At 39.6% G+C, this 27,762-nt stretch overlaps 1 protein-coding gene across 3 annotated transcripts in view; it reads left to right on the top strand.

Annotated features, from left to right (window-relative positions):
• The window catches only part of ASTN2 (astrotactin 2), a 976,097-nt gene that overhangs the window by 603,578 nt on the left and 344,757 nt on the right, over positions 1-27,762 (top strand). For all 3 annotated transcript variants that reach the window (XM_012472754.2, XM_064378516.1, XM_012472755.3), the window contains one exon: positions 11,391-11,579. In XM_012472754.2, coding sequence (XP_012328177.2) covers positions 11,391-11,579 — 189 coding nt within the window. The remainder of the gene's footprint in view (positions 1-11,390; positions 11,580-27,762) is intronic.

The following is a 27,762-nucleotide window of genomic DNA, read 5'->3' on the forward strand; positions in this document are numbered from 1 at the left end:
ACTCATGCTCAAGGGGACATTCCCAACTTGCTCAAAGCTCTATGACCTTCCTAAGAGTGTTCTGGATAGGAGAAGTTTTAATAAATCTGTTTGTAACCAGGTTAATAATAACAGCTAACCATTACTAAGCACTTTCTATGTATCATGACTGTTCTAAGTGCTTTGGGTACATTAGTTCTTTCAATTCTCATAACAACTCTGCAAGGGATGTACTATTATGATTCCTATTTTATGTTTTTTAAAAAAGCATAGAGTGGCTCAGTAACTGTCCAAGGTCAGATATCTTGTAAGTGACGTTGTCAAGATTGAAACTTAGGTATTGTGGTTCTAGGCTCGGTCAAGACAGATCTGATATCATTGCTGGCCTCTGGCCACATCCAGCAAGTCACTCCATTTCTCTGAGCCTCTGCTCTTCCATGTAGAATTAGAAGTGATTGTAGCACCATTGTGAAGATTAAATGAAATTATACACGCACAGGAGCTGTCATAATTAAGCACTCAGTAAACCATAGTTATAATTAGTCTAATAAGTATAAAACCATCTCATTTAATTATGTAATTACTGGATTTTATGACTTGTTTACTACTTCGTCTCCAGCACCTAAAACAGTGCCCAAGACATAGTAGGTTTTCAATTAATAATTGTTAAGTGAAATTTCTTCATTAACATGGCTAAAGAAGTTTCCAGTCTGACTTTTCCAGTTATATTTCCAGTTAGGTTCCTCTTTCTAGGTTAAGCCTCCTGGTTTCAGTTTCTGGAGTTTTGACATTGTTCCCACTGTAGCCTCTCTCCTTCCCCTCCGTACCCCTACTGACCCATTTGTCCCTGGCCCTTTAGCTGTCACCTCCAAGTCTCAATTCAGGCATCACTTTTTTAACAAGTCTTCTCTGAGCCCTAAGAGGGATCAAGAGTGAGATATGCAGTCACCTTGAAACAGGGTAATAATACCCATCCTTTCAAACGGACACTATGTAAATATTGGCTCAATGTCACATGGGGTTAGGGCCTATATAGAAAGGACATTTTTCCTTGTCTGTTTTTAAATTTTTATTATTATTATTTCATTTCTACTTACAAGGGAGTGGGACATTTACATTTTGTCTCAAATTCTAATTTATCCTGGTGAAATCTTGACATCTCTTGCAGACTGGACCTCTGGCTGGCTTCCCTGATTGTCAGCCTCTCATCAGCTTAAGTTATCCAAAACTGAGTGAAGCATCCATTCTCTGGGGCTGCACAGCCCCCATGGCTCTCCCTGTGATAGCCCTATAACTTGGTCGATTTACCTGCATTCCTGTCTGTACCTGTTACACTGTGAGCTCCTCATGAGCAGGGACTAGGTCCTAGACACCTGTGTGTTTGCATTGCCATTCCCACTGCTTGACCAAAGCCTTATTTAGAAGCATAGTGATTGAATTAAAGAATTCATCCACCTAAGATTTGTTGTGCCTACTCTGTGCCTGGTCTTTTATTAGATGCAAATAAGCATTGAGTATAAATTCTTGTCCAGCAGGGGCAAAGAGGTGCCTAAGCCTCACTGGGTCCTGATTGATGTTGACAGAGTGCGAGTTCCATAATGGTAAACAGAAGCAGGTGAATTCAAGATGGGTTAAGAAGGTCATTGGATACTAAGCTAAAAGCCTGCAGAATAAGCCCTTAGAATCAGTCTTGTAGGTGAGAGGACATCACCTCCTATGAAGACCTTGGCAAGTTACCTAGCAACAAAGTTTGTTTTATTTGTGTGTGTGTGTCTACAGTGTCTAGCATGCACACTTCCAAGAGCACTTATTTTATTCACATAAAAACAATATAGTTTTAAAAAGCTACTCATATAAAGATAGGAATGATCAGAGCCTTTTTAAGGAGGGAAGAGAAAATGGTTTCAGAAGCTCTAAATTAAAGAGTCACTCAACATGAGATAAATTTAACTTTGTGCTTCTTGGCAACTGAAGTAAACAGAGAGAAAAAAAAATACATCGTGGATTATATAGTTGTCCTTGTATGAGAAAAGAAAAGTTGTAGTTTTCTTTGTTTTGTTTTGTTTTCAGGAGGTATACATCTTCTTTCTGGCAGTATTTGCTAAGAGAGTTATTTCTCATATATTCAAGAGATAGTGAGCCATTTCATCAACATTTTTGAAGTTTCAGTAATTTTGAGGTCATTTAGAGGAGGAAACTGAGGCTCCCAGGGTGGGGGTGCTCACAGCCAGTCAGGAGGTAAAAATGAGATAGGAGCTTGAGATATCCCAACCTTCTTGCTTCCAATTTAAATGAAAGTGCCCTAAAAACACAATGGCTCGGAGAACACATCCAGCCTCAAACAGTCCTTACTAGCCTCTCTGTCTAATATTCTCTTTATGTAATTTTAAGAGGGAGAGGAGATAAATAAACGTGTTTAATATCCATAGTAACTGGAAGCCACTTATTTTCGTTGTCAAAGCTGAAATCTGTTCTACCAGTAGAAAACACTGAACTACAGAACAGAGACTGTGGTCTTCATTTGGATTATCAGTAACAAGCAGAAGAGACGGTGGGAGGTGGGGCGATTCATTCAGGCGCATGTTTTATTGTGGTTTCCACCTTTTCGGTTAAAGCCTGAGCCCTTACCCCTTTCACTTCTGGCTGAAGGACAGGGATTTTACCTCTAATCATTAACATAGAATACTTGATGCCAGGTTCTTGCCAAACATTATAACCTTGTTTTCTCTTCTTTATAAACATTTGTAGAAACTCGGGTGTAAAAAATATTCACTGACAATTTGATGGAAACACATAATGTCCATTCATTTGTTTGGATAGGTGTTTTCCAAAGTGGATTATGTGGCACATTAGTTCCATGAGATGCTCAAATGTTAAAAAATAAAAAATAAAATTAAAAAAAGAAGAAAACAAAAATATGAAAACTAAATGTTCAGAGTTTCCCACATGGAAAATTCTGCACTCCCTAACTGCCTCTTACGGGTTCCCAGGGAACCTAGGGACAGTCAGGGCTCTCCCAGATCATGCAGTGGAGAAACATATTGCATTGATTCTAAAGTGCCCATATTTTCTGAAGTTGGAAGGTATCTTAGTTTTAATGATTTGACAGAATTTTTGTTTGTTTGTTTGTTTCTTTCTTAGTGTTATGTAAACTGCTAGTGTTTCTTACAATTGTTAGGGGTCTTAGACTAGAAAAAGTCTGCTATTTAATTAATCCAGAGTTCCCGATGGAATTCTGTTTTCTATGAATTCCTTTCCTTTCTTTTTCTAGAAACTCTAAATTTTCCCTTGAATAAAACCTGCAACTAAAGACCCCTCAGAGAACACCTCCTCTGATCTTCGTTTTGGTTCATGTTGGGACAATACCGAGGGTCTTGGTGAAAAAGACTCCTATGGTATCAGTTAGAAGGGTTAGTGCAGTTGAGTTCCTTAGGTGCTGGTTCTAGCCCTGACGATCCCAGGGTGAGGTTTCTCACAGGTATCTGCATTAGGAAAGCTGTTTCTTTCTTGCCTTAGTAATAAGATACTTAGATTTATTCTTAACATTGGTCCAAGTCTACCTGGTGTGCAGTCCCTTGAGCTATTCTTACCGTTAACTACTTTTCTCTATTCTTTTCTTTTCTTTTTGAAACAGAGTATTGCTCTGTTGCCCAGGCTGCAGTGCAATGGCTGGGCAATGCTCAGCTCACTGCAACCTCTGCCTCCTAGGTTCAAAAATTCTCCTGCCTCAGCCTCCCAAGTAGCTCAGATTACAGGCACCCACCACCATGCCTGGCTAATTTACTGTATTTTTAGTAGAGACGGGGTTTCGCCATGTTGGCCAGGCTGGTCTGGAACTCCTGATCTCAGGTGATCCGGCTGCCTCAGCCTCCCAAAGTGCTGGGATTACAGGCATGAGCCACTGCACTTGGCCAATTCTTAATATTTTTAAGGATTTGATTCCCTTTCTTATTTTAAAAAAAGTTTCTAGGATATACGTTTGGATAAATAATTCTGTTGATTCCATAAATCATTGAGGAATAAATTAATAAATAAAGGAAAAAATACCTGAGAAAAAGAAATATTTTGCTTTGAGAGTTTGTACACAATGCCATTTGTCTGTAAGTCTCAGTTTTCTTATTTGAACAACAAACAGATAGGAGGAGGTCGTTTGTGATGAAGTGGAAGGAGCACAGGATTTGGAGTAAGAAGATCCAAGTCAAGGTTCTGGCTTTTCCAAAATGCTCATGTGACCTTGATTAGTGAACTCAGATGTCCCAAGCCTCAGGATCCTCAGCGGCAATGTTGGAATGAAAGTACCTATCTCACAATGTCGCTATGAGGATTAAATAAAACATGCTTTTAGCTAAACACATATAAGGTTTTATGGTGCACTCTCTAAAGTCCCATCTAGTTTTGGTATTCTCTATAAAGTGATGTGTGTGTTAAGAGTAACACACTCATTGCCGTCAGCTAAGATGCCCAGTTTGTATCTTTGCACCCATTTTATATTTTTCATTTTGGCATATGTATAAATATAGTTTCATGTAGATCTTGGCTGGTTTCCGGTGAGCCTACACTCTAGAATTTCTGTAGGAAAAACTCCCAGATGACAGAATGTTCTAAAGAAGCTATATAATTATGTGGCATGGTACAAAAATAAAATTAAAAAAAGAAACCAACAACTAGATAGACCTTCACATAAACCTTCCTATGCCCTTAGGTGACTTGGGGGAGACAACGCTCCTGTTTCAAAACTCAGAGGATCATTGGCCTTTATGAGGATGGGATTTTTTCCCCCCAAATCTCTCCTGCAAGCCACAATCTTTTCCCACCCACAGGGAAAAGAAAAATCAATGTAAATCCACAGTTGTGATATGCTTAAATTCATACACACACACATTCACACACACACGTCTTGAGCTCCTAGGTTTAATTCCCAGCACCACTGTTGACTAGACATACCTCCATGCACGAGTCACTCAACTTCTCTAAACCTCAGTAGTCTCATCTGAAAGTGGAAACAAAACCTCCCTGTACATGTCGTGCATTTTATTTTGCATCTGTAATGAATCACCACAAACTTAGTGTCCTAAAATAACACACATTTACTTTACAATTCTCAAGGTCAATATTCCTAAAATCTAGATAGTGGTAGCGCAGCATTCTTCCTGGAGGCTTTAGGGGAAGATCTGTTTCCTTCTCTTTTCCAACTGCTAGGGGGTGTCTGTGTCTGCATTCATTGACTCATGGCCCCTTACACTGCCCCCTCTTTTTCTCCTCTTCTTCCAAGTTGCATCTCCTCCTGTGACTAACACCCTTATCTCCTTCTTTTGAGGAACCATGTGATGATATTGGGACCACCCAGGTAATCCAGGATAATCTTCCCAACTCACAATCCTTTACTTAATCACGTCTTTGAAGTTTCATTTGCCATGACAGATAACCACAGGTTTTCGGGATTAGGATGTGGGCATTTTGAGGAGGCCGTTATTCCACCTATTACAGATTATAAGGAGCAAACCAGGTCATATATATAAAAACATTCCACTAAACTGTGGGATCCTGAATGCAGGACTGAGCTTTGCAAATACCTGTGTATGCACACACACATGCAGAGACAAATACACACATATCCACACACACATAAATAATGCATATATTTAACTTCTATGTGATAATTTCATATGTACAAATATACAAATTATATGTATAGCTTATTTACAATGAATGCCACGTAAGAAGTTTCCAGTTATGTGCTGTGAAGCAGGAAAGAGAAGGAATCAAATCTAGAGAGAAGCCAGCAACTAGGATATGAGAACCACTGGAAATAAATTTATACTTCCTAGGATGTGTAGATGGGCTAATAGACTAAATAACAACAACAATAACAAGAATAAGAATAATCGCTGATGAGTTACTTGAATACTGTATGAGAGATACAATTTCATCCTTTGTATAAGTTATCTCTACTTCTCACATCAGCCCCATGATAAGCATCATCATTTTTCTTAATAGATTATGATGCTGAAGCCTAAGGAAATTAGCAGACTTGATCAAGGTCATATAGCTGGTAGATGGCACAACCTACATGTGAACTCAAGTTTAATTAGCTCTGAAACCTCAACTTGTGACTCCCTTAGAATCTCAATAAATTCACCAATGTAGAAATTATACAAACTACATTTTCAGACTAAAAATGCAGTAATATTAGAAAAGAAGAGGAACAAACAAATCTATCTATTTGAGAACTATAGTCTTAAATATCTTCTGAGTGACGCTTGGCTATGGAAAAAATCAAACTCAAATTTTCACCTCGTTAGAAATGAGCAGGAGCATGAGGGCTGCATATCAAACGTATGGGGTATGAGCAAAGCCTCAGTCAGAAGCTTCACCGCATTTATTAAGAAGCAAAAAAGATTGAAAATAAACAAATGAGGCATTTGACTCAAGCAGCCATAAAAAGAATTATAAAACAAAGTCAAAGAAAACAGCAGGAAGGAATTAATACAAATAAAAGCTGAAATAAATTAAATAGAAAAGCAAAAAGGAAGCTCATCAATAAAATACAAAATACAAAAAGCCTTTTCAGAGGAGAAAGCAAAGAAAGAACACAAACATGTTAGGAATGAGCTAGGGCCTTAACTGTAGAAACATAAAAGATAAAAGAAATTTAATGAGAACACTGCATAGAACTTTACACCAATACATCTGCAAGTCTTGATAAAATGCATTATAATGTTAGAAAATACAAATTACCAAGTTTGAGTCACGAGGATATAGAAAATCTAAATAGGCAGATAATAAGGAAATAAATGATAAGAGCTAAATATCTACAACTGAAAAGAAGCCATCAAGCCCAAGGGAAGACTTATCAAATCCTCAAGTAACGGATAACATCTGTCTTACATAAACTGATCCAGAGAAAGAAACAAAAAAGGATAGTTTTTTTTTAACTTATTCCATAATCCTAATACCCAAACTGGGCAAATATATGCTTATCATTTAGAACAACTTAGTAGACATATTTGAATGTATAAGTTCTTTGTGTTCACAGGATGCAACATCAACTTAGAAAAATCAGTATTAGCTTTACTCAAATCAGCAGTAACTATAGAAAACATAAGAGAAAGCATAAATGAAAAACTGATTCTATTCCTGAAGTTTCAAAGACTACAACAAGAGAATTTTTCACCCTATGAGGCTCTATGATCTTCTGTTTGGATAAGTAAAGGAAGTACAGAGAAGTTAAGTAGTTTGTCTGAGGTCACACAACTGGTAAGTGGTAGAATCAGTATTTGGACTCTTGTTAGTCTGGATCCCAAACATACTTGGATAAACTTCTACAGCATAGTATCTTTCATAAATGCCTGTAAATAATCTCCAAAAGACATGTGCAAAACCTTTATAACAAAAAGTCAAAAACTTCACCAAATGTTTTAGAAGAACAGTTGGTAAATGGAGATAGAAACTGTGTTTCTGAATTAGAATACTCCAGATTATAAAGATGCTGTACTAGGATAAGAGAAGCTTTCTTCCTGTAGCATATGAAGCCTCCTCCCCCAACCAGCAGCTTGCACACAAAAGTTAATTTCTTATTTGTGCGAGGTCCATTGTGATTGTGGCAGTCTTCCTCCATCCTGTAGAATGCATCAGGAATACATAGTCTCCAAGCTTGCCATAACAAGGGAAGAGGTGGCTTAAAAATCAGCATGTTTTGAAAAGACTAAGTCTGTCTGTGACTTCTGTCTTGTCAGCACAGATTCCATTGTTCAGAATCCAGTTACATGGCCCATTCAGCCCAACTGCAAGAGAGTCTTAGACATGCAGTCTGAATGCAAGTTCAGGAAGAGGACACAGTGTGGTGAATGCAAGACTTTGTCTTTGCCACAGTTATCAGAAGTGCCCAGCACAGAGTTAACTCTCAAAACATATTTATTAAATAAAAGAAAATTAAATAAAATTAATATTAAAACCTTCCCCCAATTTAGTTTACAAATTCAAAGCAGTGCCACCCAAAATTCCACTAGGAATTTACATATAATTTGATAAGCTTATTCTAAAATTCATTTGAAAGAAAAATATGAAAGAACAGTCAGGAAATTTTGGAATAGAAAAATAGTGTTGATGAGGGGGAGGAGTATCACTTTACTACTATATCCAAAACATACTATAAAGCTATAGTAATTAAAACAGTTTGGAATTATTATAGGAATATACAGACAATTAAATAGGAAAAGCACCAACCGTGTATTCATGGCGTATGTAGGGATTACATATGTAAAAAAAAAAAACAATTTGTTGTTGAAAGGTCAGACACTTCAGACAATTTGCTACTCATTTTAAAAATACTTAAGTTAAAATAACCACTCTCACTACATTCAAAAATGAATGCCATACATATTAAATAACCAAATATTTTTTTTAAATCTATACAATACTATGATAATATACAGAAATATATTTTATCATCTTGTGGGTTTCTAAACATTGCACAAATTTCAGACACAATCAAAAACCAGAAGAGAGAGGTTAGGAGATATGAAAGGCAAGATTAAAATACACACAGAGACTGGAATAAAATTGTAGTGTATATGGACGGTGAAGGATAACTACCCAGTGAATATTTAGAGTATATACAAACCAATACAAAGAAAAAGGCAAATATCACAATAGAAAAGTGATCAGTGCACATGAATGGATGATCTATAGAAGGATAAATACAAATGACCATAACATGAAAAGATGCTGAACTTAACCAATAATAAGGGGAATGCAAATCCAAACAAAAATGAGTTATTTTTCCTATCCTAGATTGGCAGTAATGAACATGAAATATGTAGAAAAATGGGGTCTCCCATTCATCAGTTATAGGCTTGTAAATGGGTAGAGACTTTACAGGCCACTATTTAGATCTATCAAAATTTTAAAATTCATAAAACATTGACTAAGCAATTTCTTTTCTAAGTATCTGTTTTATAGAAACATAGTAGTGCCCAATGATATATGTGCAGACATCTTCATTATGGCACTGTTGGTAATAACAAACAGCTATAAACAGCCAAAGTGCCCATCAATAAAAATTAGTTAAAAGCATTATGGTACGTTTATACTGTGGAATGCCAAATAACTATTAAAAAAGATAGATCTATATGTATAGTGTTTTGAAAAGATCTCCAAGAAATAGCACTAGGTACAAATGCATATCTCACAACAATATGTAGTGTAATTCTTTTTATGAGTTTATCATGAAATGTGCGTGTATGTATGTGTGTGTATATAAATCCCCCCAGTTTAGTATACAAATTCAAAGAAATGTGTATGTATATACAAACACACATACATACCATACACATACACACACACACACGTATAATATATATTTAAATGCATTGAAAAAATCCTGAAAGAATACATAACAATTAACAATGGTGACCTCTGGGACAGGAAGTGAGGAATGGGAAGTGAAGAAGTTCCATATTTTAGTCTATACACTTTGATAATGTTTAATCATCTTCAACAATAATGTATTTATTCACAGGCACACAGGGATGTGAGTATGTGTAGAGGAGGAGAGAAAGAAAAAGAGAGAGAGAGAACTGTAGCCAGTGTACCCAGTAAACCATTTCTCCATATTTTCTGGAAGCCCCCCTCAGATAAATGGATGAAACTAGACTTTATCAAGCACTCACCATATACTATTCACTTTCATATACACTCATTTCATCTCCACTGCAACTCCAGTAAAAGTGAGTTAATGATATTTAACAGATGCAAAAAGAAGGGGTTAGACTTTACCAAGGCTTTGGGACAGAGCCCTTTTCCAAGAGGTTTTCCCACAGAAGGAACATGTGAACATTAGAAAGACTGTCAGTGCATCAGTACAGTACACCAGGGATTGGGGGAAGCAAGGAAAGAGTGACAGTTTGCTTCATGCATGAGACTTCTTGGCTTTTCACTAGAGTGATCTTGGGTCAAGCTTTCAGCTATGCTTGTCTTCTTTCTGCCTCCAGTTCAGCTCTATATCTGTAGCATCAGCTACCGGTTCCCACAATCTGAGTACATTTTCTTTCCAAACCACTATACAGAGCCTCTTCCTTCTCCCATCTGAGTTCTTGAGTCCCTTTGCAGTTAGATTCAATGGATGTTCACTACACCCTTTGAAAGAAAGGCAAATGAGAGATTGCCTGCTTTATACTGCTGCAAACTGGCATAACCCAGGGTCATGTGCACATAGAAGCCACTAGATTTGAAGGAGACAAAAATAGACAAAGTTCCCTTTTTCTAACAGACCTGAATTTGAATATAACTTTGCTGCTTACTCACGGTATGGCATGCTTTATTTCTTGGCTTCTTATTTTGCTTATGTGTAAAGCAGAAATGATGATATTACTCTTTCTTCATGGTTAGATAATAAATACACGAAGTGTCCAGTGAATGGTGCATGCTCAATAAATAGAAACACAGCATTCTACTGAATTAAGGTAGAATAGGATTGTCTGTTTTACACATGAGGAAACTGGGGATCATAGAAGTTAAATCACTCACATTCACATGGGTCACAAAGAGAAAAACAGCATTTGTACAGGTCTGTTCAATCTCACAGCCCATTCTCTTGTCTGTCTTTACTTATTTATGTGCACCATATGCCTAGTGCCTAGCACTGAACTTTGAAAAGGTAGACACTCATAGAATTCCAGTTACTGGAATGATTTCTCAGGAGCCGAGATCTCTGATTTCTTGCCCCCACCTCCCCTATCCCCTCCAGCCCATGCCTCTCTGAGATCTCTTTGCCACTTCAAATCTTTTCAAATTGCAAATATTATTTCTATACTTTATTCACATGGCTGCTTTGTCCATAGGTGAGGCCATCCCTGTCTCAAAGGCTTATCAAGGGCTTTTCTGACTATCAGAAATTGTGGTTAGACCAACGGAGGCTGCTGACATCGCTAAGTGAGCAGAAGCCTTGCGCTGTCCGTGGTCCTGGAAGGGTCACCTCTGAGCTACAAGAATGATTTAAAAAAAACTTGTATTTGCTACAGTCTTCAACCCTGGTTGACAGATGCACTGGGAATAAATTCTGGTTTGAGATATTAGTTGATAATTCTGTGTGAATTGGTCTGTCATGCTTTTTAAAGTCTGTGTGTTCATGGGAAACCGTTTTTAAATTTGCTTTGTGTGTGGATGTGCACGCTGGTGTCCCCTTGACTCCTCCAAAATGTCACAAATGACTTTTCTTGAATTTAACAATTTGCAGTATTAATGTGCTTCTCTCTAGACACCTGTGCCCTAGATAGATTCCTGGCAGAATAGCTGTCTCCTTCTTAAATTGTGACCTGTTTTGCAGGCAAAGGAGGACTTGGTTTTAGGTCACCCCCCAATGGGGGCATTCAGGATGTGAAGCTAATTCTCAGCTCTGTTTTATCATACAGTTGCGTGGAGGAGTACAAACTGGCTCCTGATGGAAAATCCTGCTTGATGCTCTCAGATGTCTGTGAGGGCCCCAAGTGCCTCAAACCTGACTCCAAATTCAATGATACCCTCTTTGGAGAGATGCTACATGGTTACAACAACCGGACCCAGCATGTGAACCAAGGCCAAGTCTTCCAGATGACCTTTAGGTATGCTGTGTATACTTGCACATTGCTGGTCTGAGTCACTGACAAACAACCTGGGCATGGGGAGGAAGCTGTGAGCATAGTGGGGTAGAGACCTGTTATTCTGGCCAGCATCACTCTAAGCTCACAGGTACCCTATTAAGCAGAGTTGAAAGTCAGCAAAATTTATTCCATAAGGTTTCTTTTTCAGGGACCTAGCATATATTTGTCCCTCCTTTCCATTTTCCTAACTCTATCCACATATTTTAAATTCAATCTTAAATTATCCTGTAAGTACAGTTAATGGCATTTTGAAAAAAAAATTAATTAATCTTTCAGTCTACTGAAAAATAAGTATTTTATGGATGCTGTTCAGGTAGTTCAAAAACAAAGACATTTAATGTAGTAGAAAATAAAAATTCCATCACCCAGAAATACCTAGAATTAACATTTTCCTGAATGCTCTTAAAACTTCTGCTTCTCCCCTCTCTCTGTTTTTTCCTGTCTACACACACACACACACACACACACACACACACACACACCCCAAATCTCAATAAAGCTGTTTAGAAATTTCTTCCTTCACTCAACAGTGAGTAATGGGTAGGTTGGCCAGACTATGTGAAGATTAAACATGCAAGATATTGGTAAAGGGTTTCCTTGGACAGTTGAAGAAACCAGAACTGTTCTGCCTGAAGAAGAGAAACTTTGAGTGGTGACTTACGCATGCCTCAAAGTTTGAAGAACCATGAGATAGTAGAGTGAGATTTGTTGTATGTATAGGAAAGGATTTTCTAAACACACACACACACACACACACACACACGCACTTACACAGGCATATACACACAATATATACTTTTAGCCATGTTTGCATAAAAAAGAATAAGATATTATCACAAAGCAAGGTTCTCCATATCATTTGAGGTCATATCAATAAAAGTCAGAGCTAGTAATAAATTCATTGTTTCCATTCCATCATCTTACTAATAGTAGTGATAATTGTATTATGAGTGGTAATAATTGTTACTGTTTATTAACAACTATTCTATGTCAAACTCTTTACTATGAACTACTACAATAATAATGTCCACTAACGTTGATTCAGCATACACTAAAGGGTATTCTAATAATTTCTATCTATTGATGTATGTAATCCTCACAATGATCCTGTGAAGCAGGGGCTATTATCATCCTTTCAATACAGAAGAAAAACAGAAATCTAAAGTAGCGTTCCAAAGACCTCCTTCTAGGAAGTAAGAGAGCCAAGACAATTTCATTTTAGCTTCATTATTAGAATCGCTGGAGGCACTATGACCTCCATTTTACAATTGAGAAGTTAATCCAGAGAGGGTTGAGTGACTTTCTCAAGGTCATCATCTAGTGAGTGGTAGAGTCAGGAATCAGATGTAAGTCCAGCTGACTCTAAAACCTTGCTCTTATATTTCAATTCAACATACCTTCTTACTCTCATTTTAGAGAATGAGAATGGAGATGTGAATTCACCAAAACCATTCATCCTTATCATCATCATATACTCTTTGAGAACCTCCTCTTTCCCATGTACCATGCCGGTTATTGGACATAAGATGGAAAATGAGATAGAAATAGCCCCTCTGACACTTTAGGTGTAATTGGCAGGTGGATCCATGACTCAGATGCTCAAGCAGAGGCTGAATGCTACTTTACTGGAAAAGCTCTGAGCCAGGCATGATGGCTCACACCTGTAATTCCAACACTTTGGGAGGCCTAGGTGGGAGTATCACTTGAGCCCAGGAGTTTGAAACCAGCCTGGGTAACTTTGCAAGACTCCATCTCTGCTAAAAAATTAAAAAATTATTTGAACATGGTGGTATATACCTATAGTTCCAGCTACTCAGGAGGCTAAGGCAGGACCATCACCTGAGACTGGGCATTCAAAGTTACAGTGAGCTGTGATCATGCCACTGCAATCCAGTCTGGGCAACAGAGTGAAAACTTGTCTCTATTTAAAAAAAGAATAAAAATCAGGAAAAGCTCTGAGTCTGGAGAACTGCTGTTCAATGCTGAGACTCTATGATACTAGTTTTCTATACTTTTAGTTGTCTATGAAAGTGTGTCTTGAGCAACATCATAGATAGAATAATACTGCTTGGAATACAAAAGAAAAAATTCAAGGCATTATTCCTTCTTTTTGAGGAAGAAATTTAAAAGCTTGCAAGATGACACACACATGTTTTTAAAAAATATAAAATTTTAGTTTGCAAAGCAGTGTAAGACAATGGTTTCCAAAGAGTTCCCAAGTGACGCTTGTTGAAAGGAATCAGAAGGAAAGATAAAGGGCTTCTCAAAGGACAAGACTTGTGAACTGAGGTGTGAAGTCATAGCAAAGAATAGTGTCTCTTGGGAGAGATAAGCGTTAAAGGGCATTTTCCTGTCCAGGAAGGAGCCTGCAAAGGCCCAGACATAGGGATAAGCAAGAGTAGGAGTCAAGAAAACAGACTTGCAAATGAACCTGCCTTCAAACCCCAACCCCACCCATGACAAGCATAATTCTACCACTCCATCTTTAGAACAGGGTGCTTTTAACACAAGCCAGCCATTTCCATAGGTATATTGCGTGTTTTATGGAGTTTGATTTCTCACAGCAGCTCTTAGAGTGGCTGACATTTGACAATGGAGCCAGTGTACCATTCTTTTGTGTGAAGAATAGCTTGGTCCAAAAGAAGGATCCACGTGGGTAGTGAGAGGCTAGATCCTGAACAAACTTCAAGAAATCCTGGAATCTCATTTTACATGTAGGGAAGGGACTTGGTCACAAAGCAAGTCATTGTGGAACCAGCCCATGTTCTCAGATCTCCTAACTGCCTGGGGTGCTTATCTTCCCGCCAACAGACTCGTCGTCAGTAAGAAAGAGCATGGTACCTTAAAGGTTGGCCTGGGAGTGACCAGTCTCAGACACAATTTTAGCCCATTAGAAGTCATTGTTCTGCCTCAAAAACTGCTCCTTATTTCCAACTTCTCAACCTTGGATTGGCTCTGAATAGCCAGAGCCTAAGTGCCCTGGTTTGCCCTTGGAGGAGAGTATAGTGAACAGGCCAGGATCTTCTCTTTTGATGACAGTCTCAAGATTAGAAAACTCCCAAGAATACCACCATTATATTAGAGCAATCCATTACATTTAAGCTCTCTCATCCTTGGCTTCAGCTAAACTCTCTTTGCAATTTTTCTGTCTCCAGACCATGTAACCTCTTGGAACCATGCTAAGTCAGTTGCCTCCCGACTGTGGAAAGGCAAGCCACTTCTGAAGAGTCTAAATTTATCTTTTTTCAAGTCTCCCTTCCTGAGCCCAGACAGTGGGGAGTATGGAGCTCCTTTGTCCTTCACATTCCTGAAAGCCTGCAAGTATTTCAGCATCAAATGCAGTTGTCATTTCTCTCCTCCTACTACTTCCTTTCCTCCCTCCTCTAAGGCATCTCTGGTCTAGCCCTAGAGAGTGGCCAGCAAGTACTGCCACCAGCCGTCTCACCATATGCCTCATTTCCTGACAATTGCCTGGCCTGGGATATCAAACTCCCTACCAGCTAGTGTCTCCTGTGTGACAGCTACAGTTCTGCTTTGTTCTCCTCCCTGCCCCTGCCGAGATCACCCCACCTAGCAACTGCTGATATAAGAGAGGTCTGTATTTTCATTTCCTCTCTTGAATCTCTGAAAGAGCAACCTGGACTTCTGCTTTACAAAGCGCTTAAAAATGTAATGTCTCTGAACTAGACAAGAACTTAAAGATTAACTATATCAGACTTAACTTGTACAGATGGAGAAATGGAAGCTCAGGAAAGAATATCTCTGGTTTAATACTCACAGTGATTTGAACTCTTCTCACACTGAAAGTTAGAGTTCCTGACTCCCAAACCAGTGCTCCCTGGTTTCTTGCTCTGCAAGAACAAGATGGGATGTATGCAACTACTTCATATCCCACATCAGCATGTGTGTTGTATCCTGCTCTCAGTGTAGAGTGAGGACCAAGTGGGAGACCAACTTTGTAACTAAGGAGCAACCTTAGGCAGAGGTCACTCCATGGGGAGCTACCTCTTCAGGTCACTGCACGGAGGCTACAGTCTGTTCCTGGGGGTGAGCACGTGGTGGTATTTCCTGAACAGTCCAAGGGTTTGCGCCGTGTGCAAAGATTAAGCATGGTGCACATTGAGGGACTCACATGGAAAGATAAAGATAGGACAAGAGTGACAAGGAGACTCAGTCAGACAGAGCAGAGGCAGGGAGAGAGAGCCACTAAACAACAGTACATCACAGCAGGAGGGAAGAGCAAGCAAAGAAAGAATTAAGAGATATAGAGCAGTGAACAGGGTCCAGGAGGTACAGAGACAGATGGCAGAAGGTGGGGAAGTGGGAAAGGTGTGCAAGATGGAAGGACTGAAGGAGAGACATAAAAACATCAAGAAAGAAGGACATGGAGTTCAGACAAAAGTCAAAATATAGTTTATTTCTAGGAAGAAAATGGGGCTTGTTTTGAGAGACTGGATAGTGCTGAGAGAGACCACTGGATTAGGAACCAAGTTGAAATGGACATGAATGAACATAAAAGCCTTTGGTGAAATGTCAAGTTCTGTGGAAAATGTGAAGAGCCAATGATTTCACTTCCAAATTGCCCCCAAATCCAGTAAATGATGTCAAGTTTTGTTGTTCCTTATCCCTTCCGGTGCACAGTGTTGGTCTTAGTAATCCACAAAGGGTCACTGTCAGTGTGGGAATTGACAGACTGTTCAAGTGAGATAAACTCACCAAAGGTTGGTGGTATTTAATGTTTATTTATTTGTTTTTATTCTCCCCGCTCTCTTACCCTCATGTATTCTACTTCATTCCTATAAGGAAGAAAGGTCAACTTTGATTATAGATTGCAGCGATTTAGATAAACATCAGTCAAGAACTATTATTGAACCCATCTCAGAAGTGGCAGAAAGGAGAAGTGGCTTGTGAATGGGAACTGAGCAAACTGCAGTGGTAGATTTTGCAAGAAACCTCATCATAAATAAGGCAGTTCTGCTGGCAGCAGGCATGTGCCCATAGGCCCTCAAGAATGACCTACAAAGAGCCGGAGGAGCTCATGAGAGATTTAGTAGAAAGGGACTTTTCAATCTTGTCTGCTTATCGGTTGCACACATTGTATAGCATAAGAGGACAGTTTGGGGCAAGATATGGGATTTGGGGATTCAGCACACACACCCTATGCCTGGCAAGACAGAAGGGCTTTCTATAAGGATTTGAGAAAAGCTGGTCGTTGTTGGTAGCACTCACTTATTCCCCCTCTGACGATACTGAGTCAGTTCTTATTAAGTGACCTCCAAAGCCGTTCTGGCCCGCGATTTTTCTAGTGCCTTCCTAAGAGATGATTAATTAAACGTGCTGCTTCTGAAAGCTTCTTTTCCCTCCCTTCCCCCGCCTTTCCCTTTTCCCCTTCTTTAATAGTATATATATTTTTTATGTGTCTGGTCCGATACTACATACTTTATGTGTTTTTCTATTTGATCTTTTCACATCTGTTGCAAAGGAGCCATTAACAACTTGGCTTTATGAATAAAAGGAAATGAATATACCAGGCAGAATGCATTAGCCTGTGTCCTGGGAACAAACAATTTCAAACTTCAGTGGCTTGACTGTGAAAGTGTTTATGTGTTGGTCATACCACATGCCTCTCCCTGAATGGCAGGGACCCTGGCCATTCTGGTATTTGGAAATCTAGACTGACAGAAGAATCACCTTTATGTGCTTCCCTTAATGCTTTCATAGTGAGAAACAAACTTGGCTATCATAACTTTCTCCTAGCAGTGAAATTCTGCTTCTGTTTCTGGTCAGATAAAGTCCCATGGCAATCTCAAAGGGTTAGACAAAGACATGCTATCTTACAATGTGTCTTAGGATAAGATGCTATCTTATCTCAGCACATCATAAGATGCTGAGAAGCAAAGGCACAGAAACATCTGTGGAACACTGAAGCACAGAGAGATTAGGCTAACTAGTCTAGCAGTCAAACAGCTGAAGAAATGGTAGCATCTGGGTTTAACACCAAAGTTCACTTAGCAGTCATGCCTTCAAGGCTCCCAGCATTTTCCCATTTCATATTGCAGCCTCTGAGAACTATAATACATCCTACTATTCTCTTGTCAATTTCTTTCATTCAGTTACTGAAGAACCACAGACTTTATAGCTGGAAAAGCCTTGGAGAACAATTTGTACAAACTGTTTTGCCCTTGGAGGACAAAGGCAAAACAGTTTGTTTGTTTGTTTGTTTTGGACAGAGTATTGCTCTGTCGCCCAGGCTGGAGTGTAGTGGCATGATCTCGGCTCACTGCAACCTATGCCTCCCTGGCTGAACTGATTCTCCTGCCTCAGCTTCTTGAGTAGCTGGGATTACAGGTGTGTGCCACCACGCACAGCTAGTTTTTGTATATTTAGTAGAGACGGGGTTTTGCCATCTTGGCCAGGCTGGTCATGAACTCCAGGCCTCAAGTGATCCTCCCACCTTGGCCTCCCAAAGTGCTGTAATTCTACTTCATTCTACTTCATACAGGTGTGAGTCACCATACCTGGCCAGACTCCCGCCTTTTGTAGATGGGCTACCCAAGGCTCACAGTGGTTAAGTAAATTGCCTAAAATCACATCAGTAATAAATGAATAAGCCAGGCCTCCAACCCTCAGCCTGTTTGTCTGCACTATGCTCTGTCTGAAGGCTTGGAGACATGGCATCCAACCCTGATACTGTACAGGAGCACCAATCTCAAGGTCCCATAGAGAATTAATGGCAGAACCAGGCCTGGAAGTTGTGTTTCTGTGCTCCTAGGTCTGTGTGCTTTATAATAAACGATGATCTTATTGAAAGAAGAAAAACGAAAAGAGGTTGTTAGTGAAGACAGTATTAATTAAAAGGAGGCATTAGCTTCTGATTTTCAAGGCTATTCCCAAGCTTCTCTATGGAGCAATATTCTTCAATATTCAAGCTCTGAGCAAAATCTTCAACTTGACACTTGGAAACATAGCAGTTTACTGCCTTCTTTGGGGGATCGTTAGAAAGATCTTGGAAATGCACTGAGGATAGCAGTTGGAGGCTGGATTAGAGGAGTCAAGGGGTGAATTTTCCTGGCCTGACTCCTGAACTGGTTGTGGAAAAAAATCCCTTTTCTTTCATGTGACTTCATGTTTCCAAGGTTTTCTGACATCTTCTGCAGGAATCAAGACCAGTGTTGTGTGCACCATAGGGCCTAGAATCAGAGAGCTAACTTTCTTTCTTTTTTTTTTTTTTATAAATAAAGATGGGGTTTCACCATGATGGCCAGGCTGGTCTTGAACCCTTGACCTCAGGTGATCCACCACCTCGGCCTCCCAGAGTGCTAGGATTACAGGCGTGAGCCACCACGCCCAGCAACTTTCTTTTTCTTCAAACCACTTTATTAAATATAATTGACATATAAAAAGCTGTTCATAGTTAATGTACACAATTCAGTTAGTTTAGAGGTAAGTATATACTGCTGAAACCATCACCATTATCAAGGCCATAGATAGACCCATTACCTTCTATAGTTTTCTCCTATCCTCTTTGTTTGTTTGGTTTTTTGTGCTAAGAATATTTAACACCTAGTGTTTGGGGAGGCCAAGATGGGAAGATCACTTCAGGCCAGGAGTTCAAGACCAGTCTGAGTAGTGTAGTGCTATCACATCTCTACAAAAAAAAAAAAAAAAAAAGTTAGCTGAGCATGGTGTTGTGCAGAGCAGTAGTCACAGCTACTTGAGAGGCTGAGGTGGGAGGATCACTAGAGCCCAGGAGTTTAAGTCTGCAGTGAGCTGTGATGGCACCACTGCATTCCAGCCTGGGTGACTCTGCAGATCCTGTCTCAAAGAACAAAACAAAACATTGAATATACTTCAGTGAAATTTGAATGTACAATACAGTATCGTTAGCTATGGGGACTATACTGTGTAATAGATCTCCAGAATTTATTTGTCTTGCATAATTAAAACTGTGTCCCCTTTAGTCCTAGCCTCCCCATTTTTCCCTTCACTCGGTTCCTGACAACTGCAATTCTACTGTCTGCTCCTATGAGTTTCTGATATTGCTCTACCGTTTTCTGCTGTATCAGCATTGGCCAGTCTTCTCCCTGGTTTCTGTGGCCTCTTCTGTTAAATAAGACTAGTGCAAATCTCAGACAGAGGCTGAGAGCATCTGACACAAAGCATAGCACATTTGCTGCTCAACTCCTATGGCCAGGAGCTTAGTGAAGCCTTTCCTACCCACCTGATGATAAGAATCACATGAGACTGCACCAAGACCCACCATTTTTCCCAGATAAGGGGATTGGGAAAGTGAATTTTTACCAATATTTCCAGGTGATTCACATGATCCAACAATTTTGGGATACAGTGACTTGGTGTTTAAGAGGCCAGCTCTGGACTCAGAGTCCCAGCTTGCCTTTGGTCAACTGGGTGACTGTAGGCACATTATTTAATTAAGCCTCAATTTCCCCCATCCCTAAATTAAGAATAATAGTAACAATGCTCACTTCCTGGAGTTGAGATAATTAAATGAAATTAGCACCTGTTTCATATCATGTCAGAGAGAAGAACCACATGACATATGGGACTGCCAGGTTCATCACTAAGGAGGAGTGGTAGGCAAAGCACACCTGCATATGCATGATTATGCAGGAACTAGATCCTTTTCCTGGCTGGTGTGCTGCTGTTAAAAGCTAACACGGTCCAAATCCCATGTCTGCCCCTTCCAAGCTGTGTGGCTTTGGACAAATTTCTTAACTTCTATAAATCTCTCAAGGTCTTCAACTATAACATGGAGTTTTACCTTAAAATATTCTCTAAGAGCTGTGGCAAGGATTTAACAAGCAAAGAAGCAAAGGTCCCAGCACACAGTAGGTTCTCAATAAACATTCCTTTCTCTGCCTTAAGTTGCACTCCTCTCTGCCGAATTCCAGGAGCCATACATCAGATGAAGATGGGTTTTTTTTTCATTCCCCACCAAAACCTCATTTCTGGACTGAAGCCAGGGTTATCCTCTCAACTTCTTCCAAGCAGCACATGTTTTGGTAAACATGGTACTTTCATCAAATGCCCAGGATAGGGGCAAAAGTACAGCATTTCATGCTCTGGGAGTCAGGCTTATGGGAAGTGGACAGCTCAGCTAGCAATGTGGAATCACAGCCTCGGGAAAACATAGTCTCTCCAATGTGTTCTATCATCTGTGTCTTATAGAGTCACCCTTTCTCTTCTGTGTGAACATTCTATAGCGAAATGTATCTTATTAGGAATGTGGGATTTAAATATTCTATTTACTCTGTGGAATTTGATGAAGGGCCTGGGGCCAGATCCAAAAGTTGCAGTGGTGTGCTAATCTCCCACCTCGGAGGTGATATGAAAAATATTTAACGATAAGCATAGAAGTGTCACTAGACCAATAGGAAAGGGGGCCCTTTTAAACAGCATGAAGCTTAACCAGCAAGCCTTGCTGGGCTACACATCAGTCTCGCTTACCTACTACCTGTTCTAATTTCCTTCCCCTGTTATCAACACATCACATCCTCTGTCCATTTCCCAATACCCTAAAAGCATAATCCATATTGTAAAACTATGTTTTCTATCCTTTTCAAAGCCTGTGTTTGAGGGGCATAGGCAGATATTTCTCCCATGACACATGTTGACAAAGCAGGTTGATGCTTGTACTCTTTACATGAGAAAATTTGAAGTCCAGAGAGAGAAAGCATGGCATTCAAGGCCACACAGCCTGTAAATGATGGATCTGGGATCGAAGGGCTGCTCTGTAAACACTGCACGGCTTCTAGATAATGTGTGTACTCAAGCACATGGACATGGTCTAAACCAAGCTTGTCCAACCCGCAGCCTGTGGGCTGCATGCAGCCCAGGATGGCTTTGAATGTGGCCCAACACAAATTTGTGAACTTTCTTAAAAAATTCTGAGGTGGTTTTTTTTTTTTGTAATTTTTTTTTTAACCTTATCAGCTATTACTGCTGTTAGTGTATTTTATGTGTAGCTCAAGACCATTATTCTTCCAACATATCCCCAGGAAGCCAAAAGATTGGACATTCCTGGTCTAAAGCATATGATCTTCTAAGAGCCGGGAAGCAAATAATAGCTCATCATCATTATTATACATGAAAACCCTATCTAAAGGTGGGAATTTTTCATACGTCTGCTTAAAGTCAGAACTCAATACACATGAATTATACCAGTGCTTCTCAAACTCTAATGTACAAACCAATGGCCTGCTAAAATACAGATTATGCGTCAGTAGCCCACAGGTAATAAATCCTGAGTCTCTGCATTTCAAATGAGCTGCTGGGTCCGAGGACCAGCTTTTTAATTTGTTTTTCAAAAATATTTCAGGTTATCTTTTTTCCGGATCTCAATCCCAAAGGACCATTAAGTTCCTTTTGTAGTCACCACAATTTTGTATAAATTAAAGTATGTGTTTCCAAGTGGGATCATATGATCTAACTATCTAGCTAGCTAGCTCGCCAGCCATTCTGTTCTGCACTTTGAGTTTTTCACTTACTCATAGCTTTTGGAGAACTATCAATGTTTATAGATCTTCCTCCTACATTTCAGGCATGCCATATTTTTCCATGGTAGGGATAACAGATGCTCCATGAGGGCAGGGATTTTTGTCTGTGTTGTTCATTGCTGTGTCCCCAGTTCCTGCTGAACATGTGTTGAATGATTGAATCATATAATTATTAACCACTGCTTTATTCGTGCACATCTGGGTTGTGCCCAGTTTTTTGCTTTTCCAAAACATATTTCAGTAAACAACTTTATGTATATGTCTGAGTATACTAATACATCTGTAGGAAAAATTCCTAGGAGTAGAATGATTACATTAATTGTTATGTATGTTTTATCTTATTATTTTTTGTTTGTTTTTCTTTTTTTAATTTTTTTCCAACTTTTGAGATTCAGGGGGTACAGACCTGGGTATATTGTGTGATGCTAAGGTTTGGGGAATGAATGATCCCTTCATTCATGCACTAAGCATAGTCCCCAATATTTGTTTTTTAAGCTTTGTCCCCTTTCTCCTTCCCTGCTCCATAGTCCCCAGTTTCTGCTGTTTCCATCTTTATGTCCATGAGTACAGAGGACCAGCTTTGAATAGCAAAGTGTTAAACTAAACTTAAATGCTAGATGGAAACACCAGCTGCCTAGGTTATGCCTGAGAATGGAGAATTGTTGTTCCTCCATTTGCCAGTTTGAAAGCAGGAACCAAGTCCCAAGGGTAACGGCGCTAGCAATCCATAGAATCCTAAAGAAGTCTCCCTCATGAAATCCTCTCTAGAGTGACCAAGTGCAGAGAATATGTTTCAGTTTTGCAGCAGTCAGCGAACACAGCCCTGTCGTGCAATCCAATAAGCCCTTAGTGCATAATGTAGCAGAGGTTATTTTGTGTCCATCCTCTTTGCTATCTGATAGGCACAGGGATGCTCAGAGATCAGTGCCAATGGAGGAGGCACTTCTTGGAAGCAGGCTTCTAACTCCAGGGTGCTGAAGCCATGGTTGGGTGCCTGGATTAGAGCCTCCTCTGCGTGCCCACGCTGCAATTTCAGCCATCGTTGTAGGCAGCAGAAAGCTACTTACCAGCAGAGAACTGGGCTGCATTCTGCTTCAGGTCAAATGTTGAAGACAAACTTCTGAAAAAGTAGTGAGAAATCCATTTGGGAAAAGATGTTGGTCTGGGTGAAGCTTTATTATTCTTAAACACTGAAACAAAAATCTCATAGCATCAACACCCATTAGTTTAATTGGGGACAGAAAGTAAGCAGTAAAATTAAGATCTAGTGAAAGATGCTCTTTATTATTTTTTTAATGAGGAGCAGGGAATTGCAATCCATTTTTAAACAAGTCCTTGCTAATCTTTCCCCCTATTTATGGTAAGAGAGGAAAGAAAAATAGTTGCTTTAATTTTTAAAATTTTTATTCTCAGTGTTCACATCTCTAAATATACTAAACATGGTCATTTTATGAGGAAAACAAATTATACAGAACATATTTTAAATGTTCTCCAACTAACTTAAAAATGTGTCTCTATATTGCAAAAGGTGCTAAAACAACAAAATCAACAAGATCCACTTTGCTTCTCTTCACAGCTCCCCTTACCCCTTTTTTTGGTTTTGTTTTAAATTTCTGGCTTCAAAATCCCTGACTGTGTTCTTTTTCTAGAAGAGGAAAGCCTATCTGAATCATTGAGACATCTGAAGCAGAGACAATTTTTAAAGAAGCGCAATTGCATTGCACTCAAATGCAGGCTGGTCTAAATGCTAGGAAGGAAAAGTCCATAGGGAACCTATGAACAGATAAGGATAGATTGTAATTAGCACAGTAATTGTAATTAGCAGAGCAATCGTAATTAGCACAGTGATTGTTTGTTCATAATGGGTGCTTCCAAAGTGACTCCAGGCAGTTTGTTCTTTTAAGTATCTTCTGCCACTTCCCCCATGATCTTGTTTACACTGCTAATGCACTAATGTGCTTAGCAATCTCTTTTATAAATAAACACTTCAAAGGTATGAGCCAGCCCAGCCCCTGGTCAAGCATTAAGCATTCTTAATTAATGGAGTCCATGGTGCTGAAATTTTACTATGTTACATTACGGTAAGGCCACATTGGTATCTCACTCAAGAAAGAAATCACACCTCAGAAGTCATTTGTTACTGTTATTGTTTTATTATTTATGATAGGGAATAAGACGCTGGCAAAGAAATGAACTTGAGGGCAGAGGTTCTAGCCCTGGCTTTACCATTAGTTCTCATTTGTTAGTTAACGAGTTTTTGTTGAAGACCTGTTATATATCAGTTCTTATAAATCTCTGGAGATAAAAAGAGGAGGAAGACAGTTGAGGTCCCTATTCTTGTGCAGATGGAGCACTCAGCAAGTGCATTTTGCTCAGTGAGAGGCAGTGAAGACTCTGGAAGAAGTATTGGCTGAGACCAGGAGGCTAGAGTAACAGTTAGCATGCGAGGGAGTGTTCCAGGAAAATGAGAACAAAGAGGGTCTACAGACATCAGCATCAAGGTGGGTCATGAAGAGGTGGGGGATGGGATTGTGGCGGTTAGGAAGCTATGGCTTTTCTCACCATGAAATCAGGGAACATACAGTGCCTAATTCATAGGAGAATCATGAAGCAGAAGAGGTGATGAGAAAAGTCAGATTAGGCAGGGTGTGGTAGCTCATGCCTGTAATCCTAGCACTTTGGGAGGCCAAGGCAGGTGGATCACCTGAGGTCTGGAGCTTGAGACCAGCCTGGCCAACGTGGTGAAACCCTGTCTCTGCTGAAAATACAAAAATTAGCTGGGTGTGGTGGTGCGTGCCTGTAATCCCAGCTACTCAGGAGGCTGAGGCAGGAGAATCGCTTGAATCCTGCATTCAACATTATTGCAGATTGCAATGAGCCAAGATCACACCACTGCACTCTAGCCTAGGTGATAGAGTAAGATTCCATCTCAAAAAAAAAAAAAAAAAAAAAAGAGAGAGAGAGAGAAAAGTTAGGTTAAAATGCCTTGTAAAGACGTGGGACTGTTAATGACATTTTCCTCAACATGAATCCAGGGATCCATGGGATACCACTTACACCGAAATTGTATTGTAGTATGCGTCCTGTCACACTGGAAATCACGTGAGATGCAAATTCACTGGCATTACTTTCTTTGTATTCCTTCCAGATAAATGAAAGAGTAAGTCTATTCTAAGCTCACATTAATAAGCTTACACATGTATATCAAGAAAATTTAACTTTTAGGGAAATATTTTTATTTCAGAGAGATGCCCTGAGTAGAAATATATCTAGCAGCAATTCTAATGAAAGATATGATCACAGTTTATTGGATGTGAATTTAGACAGAAAGCTCCAGGGGCAGTGGCTGGGGTTTTATGTAACATCACCACTGAATAATTACTATTAATGATAATCTAGTGGAACACCTCAAAGGTGGCTTTTAAGAGTCCAAAATGAGCATTTATTTTTTTATGTAACCTGAGATCCTCAGAGGAGCCCATTAAGTGGACAGTTAATTAGCAGACATAGACAGGAGTCAAAGCTACAGGCATTTGGGTAGCCCAGGGCTGGTTAATTCATTGTATGCCTGAAGACTTTGAAAGAACCTTAAACCCTGAGTCAGCCTCTTCATTCTTTACTGAGTTCCCAGTGACCTTGAAGCTGCTTCAGTTTCCTTTCGATGCTTTCTGGAGTAGGAGGAAAGAAAGACAATGAAGTGATTGTTCTTACTTGTCATGCCATAGTTCAGAGAACGAAAGTTACTCTAAAGGATATCTCTGTAAGTTTCTATTAATTCCCTGTTTCTTAAAGTTAGTGGGGACCCAACCACTGGGAATAAACAAGCCCAGGGACCATACAGGTATTTTGCAGATGTGTTTGCAAAGGATGTGGAAACACAGCTTGAGAATTAAGCTAAATTGCAATTAAATTTGCTTCAGCTTTGTGCTCCTGCCAATCAGTACACATCAAGTGCTTATTATATGCCAGGTTCTGGGGATTCAGGCTGGACAAAACTCAGTCTAACGTTGGTGTACAGGGGAAAATAATACACCTTTTTATTTTTGGTATTACCTAAGGCTGTGTTCAAACTTGTTTTTTACTATCACCCCCTGTCACAGCAAAACAATAAAGTAAGATTGAATTATTCTTAATGAGAGAAATTAGATACTAAGGGTTACTGTTTTGTTGGGTAGAGTTAGACATTGGAGGACCACAGCCATTGTACCGTCTAAGATGTTTTCGCCCAGCAGGGAACAATTTCTGCCACTACTGAGAATGCGTGGTGTTAGTGGATTTGCAAGTGTCATTTTATAAATGAGGGAAGTGGGACTCAAAGAAAACTGATCACTTGACAGTCATTGCATAGCTGGTGTCAGAGCTTTACTTCCTGGGTCTTTCTGACACTTGGATGTTCTTTTCCATACTCCATTCAGATAGGACTATTTTTAATATATATTTTTAATTTACAAATGCCACTTGTATATATGTATGAGCGACAATGTGATGTTTTGATATATGTGCACACTGTGAGATGATTAAATCAAACTGATAGACATATTCGTCATCGCACAGTTTTACTTTTTGTGATGAAAATATTAAACAACTTTTCAAAGCACATTTTTGAAATACACAGTACTTTATTAACTATGGTCACCACATTGAGCAATGGACTAAAATGTACTCCTCCTGTCTAATTTTGTATAGGGTCCTGTGGGACTCTTAAGTGCAGTAGCTTGGATTTTACTCTGAATGAGAAGCAAACCAAGCTAGGGCATTAATTGGGCAGAAAAGGGCTACAGTCTGACTGGGGTGTGAAGAATAGACATCAGTGGGAAGGGTAAAATCAGAGAAAGCAGTTCCCAGGCTACCGCTGTGATCCAGATGTCAGATAACAGTGGATTGGAGCATGTTCAGTCAAGTCAGCATGGTCAGAGGTGGGCAGATTCTGGATGTATTCTGAAGGTGAGACAACTGGATTTACTGATGAGGGAGAGAAAGAGGAAGGCAAGATTGGTGCCCTGAGTTTTGCCTGAGCAGTTGGACAGGTGGATGTGCCATTGTCAGAGGCAGGAAAGACCACAGGAGGAGCAAGCACAAGGGAGGGAAATAGAAAGAGAAATTTGCTTTTGATCATGTTAAAAGATGAACTTGACTGTGAAACATTGCCATCATGTATACAAGTAGACCATAATGTGATGAAACCCCAGCCACTCATCATCTGGTGTCAATAGCCATCATCTGGTCATGTCTAATATATATTTTTATGGCGATGTCAGGAAGCCTGTAGGATATACCAGTTCAGAAGAGAAACATGACTTAAAATGTTCATTTCAGATTATTTAGCATATAGATGATAGCAAAGATGTGAGAGGACACAAACTCGCTAGGTAGTAGAGAGAGAAGAGGGGAGCCTGAGCCCCGAGTCCTGCAGTTAAACATCAGAGAGGTGAAGAGCCACCAGCAAAGGAGACTGAGGATGTGTTCCCAGTGACAGGAGAAGAAACTGGGCAGCAGCTTCCCTGTTTAAACACATTCAGTTCCACAACCTCTAGTGTGACCTAGAGTAGCTGTCAACCTTCTCCCCTCCCTTATTTTTTAGCAGACGATGACACTGAATTGAAGAGACTAAATAATTTTCTCCTTGT

The sequence above is a fragment of the Aotus nancymaae genome, unplaced genomic scaffold (genome assembly GCF_030222135.1).
Source record: "Aotus nancymaae isolate 86718 unplaced genomic scaffold, 86718_ANA_hifiasm-v0.15.2.pri h1tg000003l, whole genome shotgun sequence".
Lineage (NCBI taxonomy): Eukaryota > Metazoa > Chordata > Mammalia > Primates > Aotidae > Aotus > Aotus nancymaae.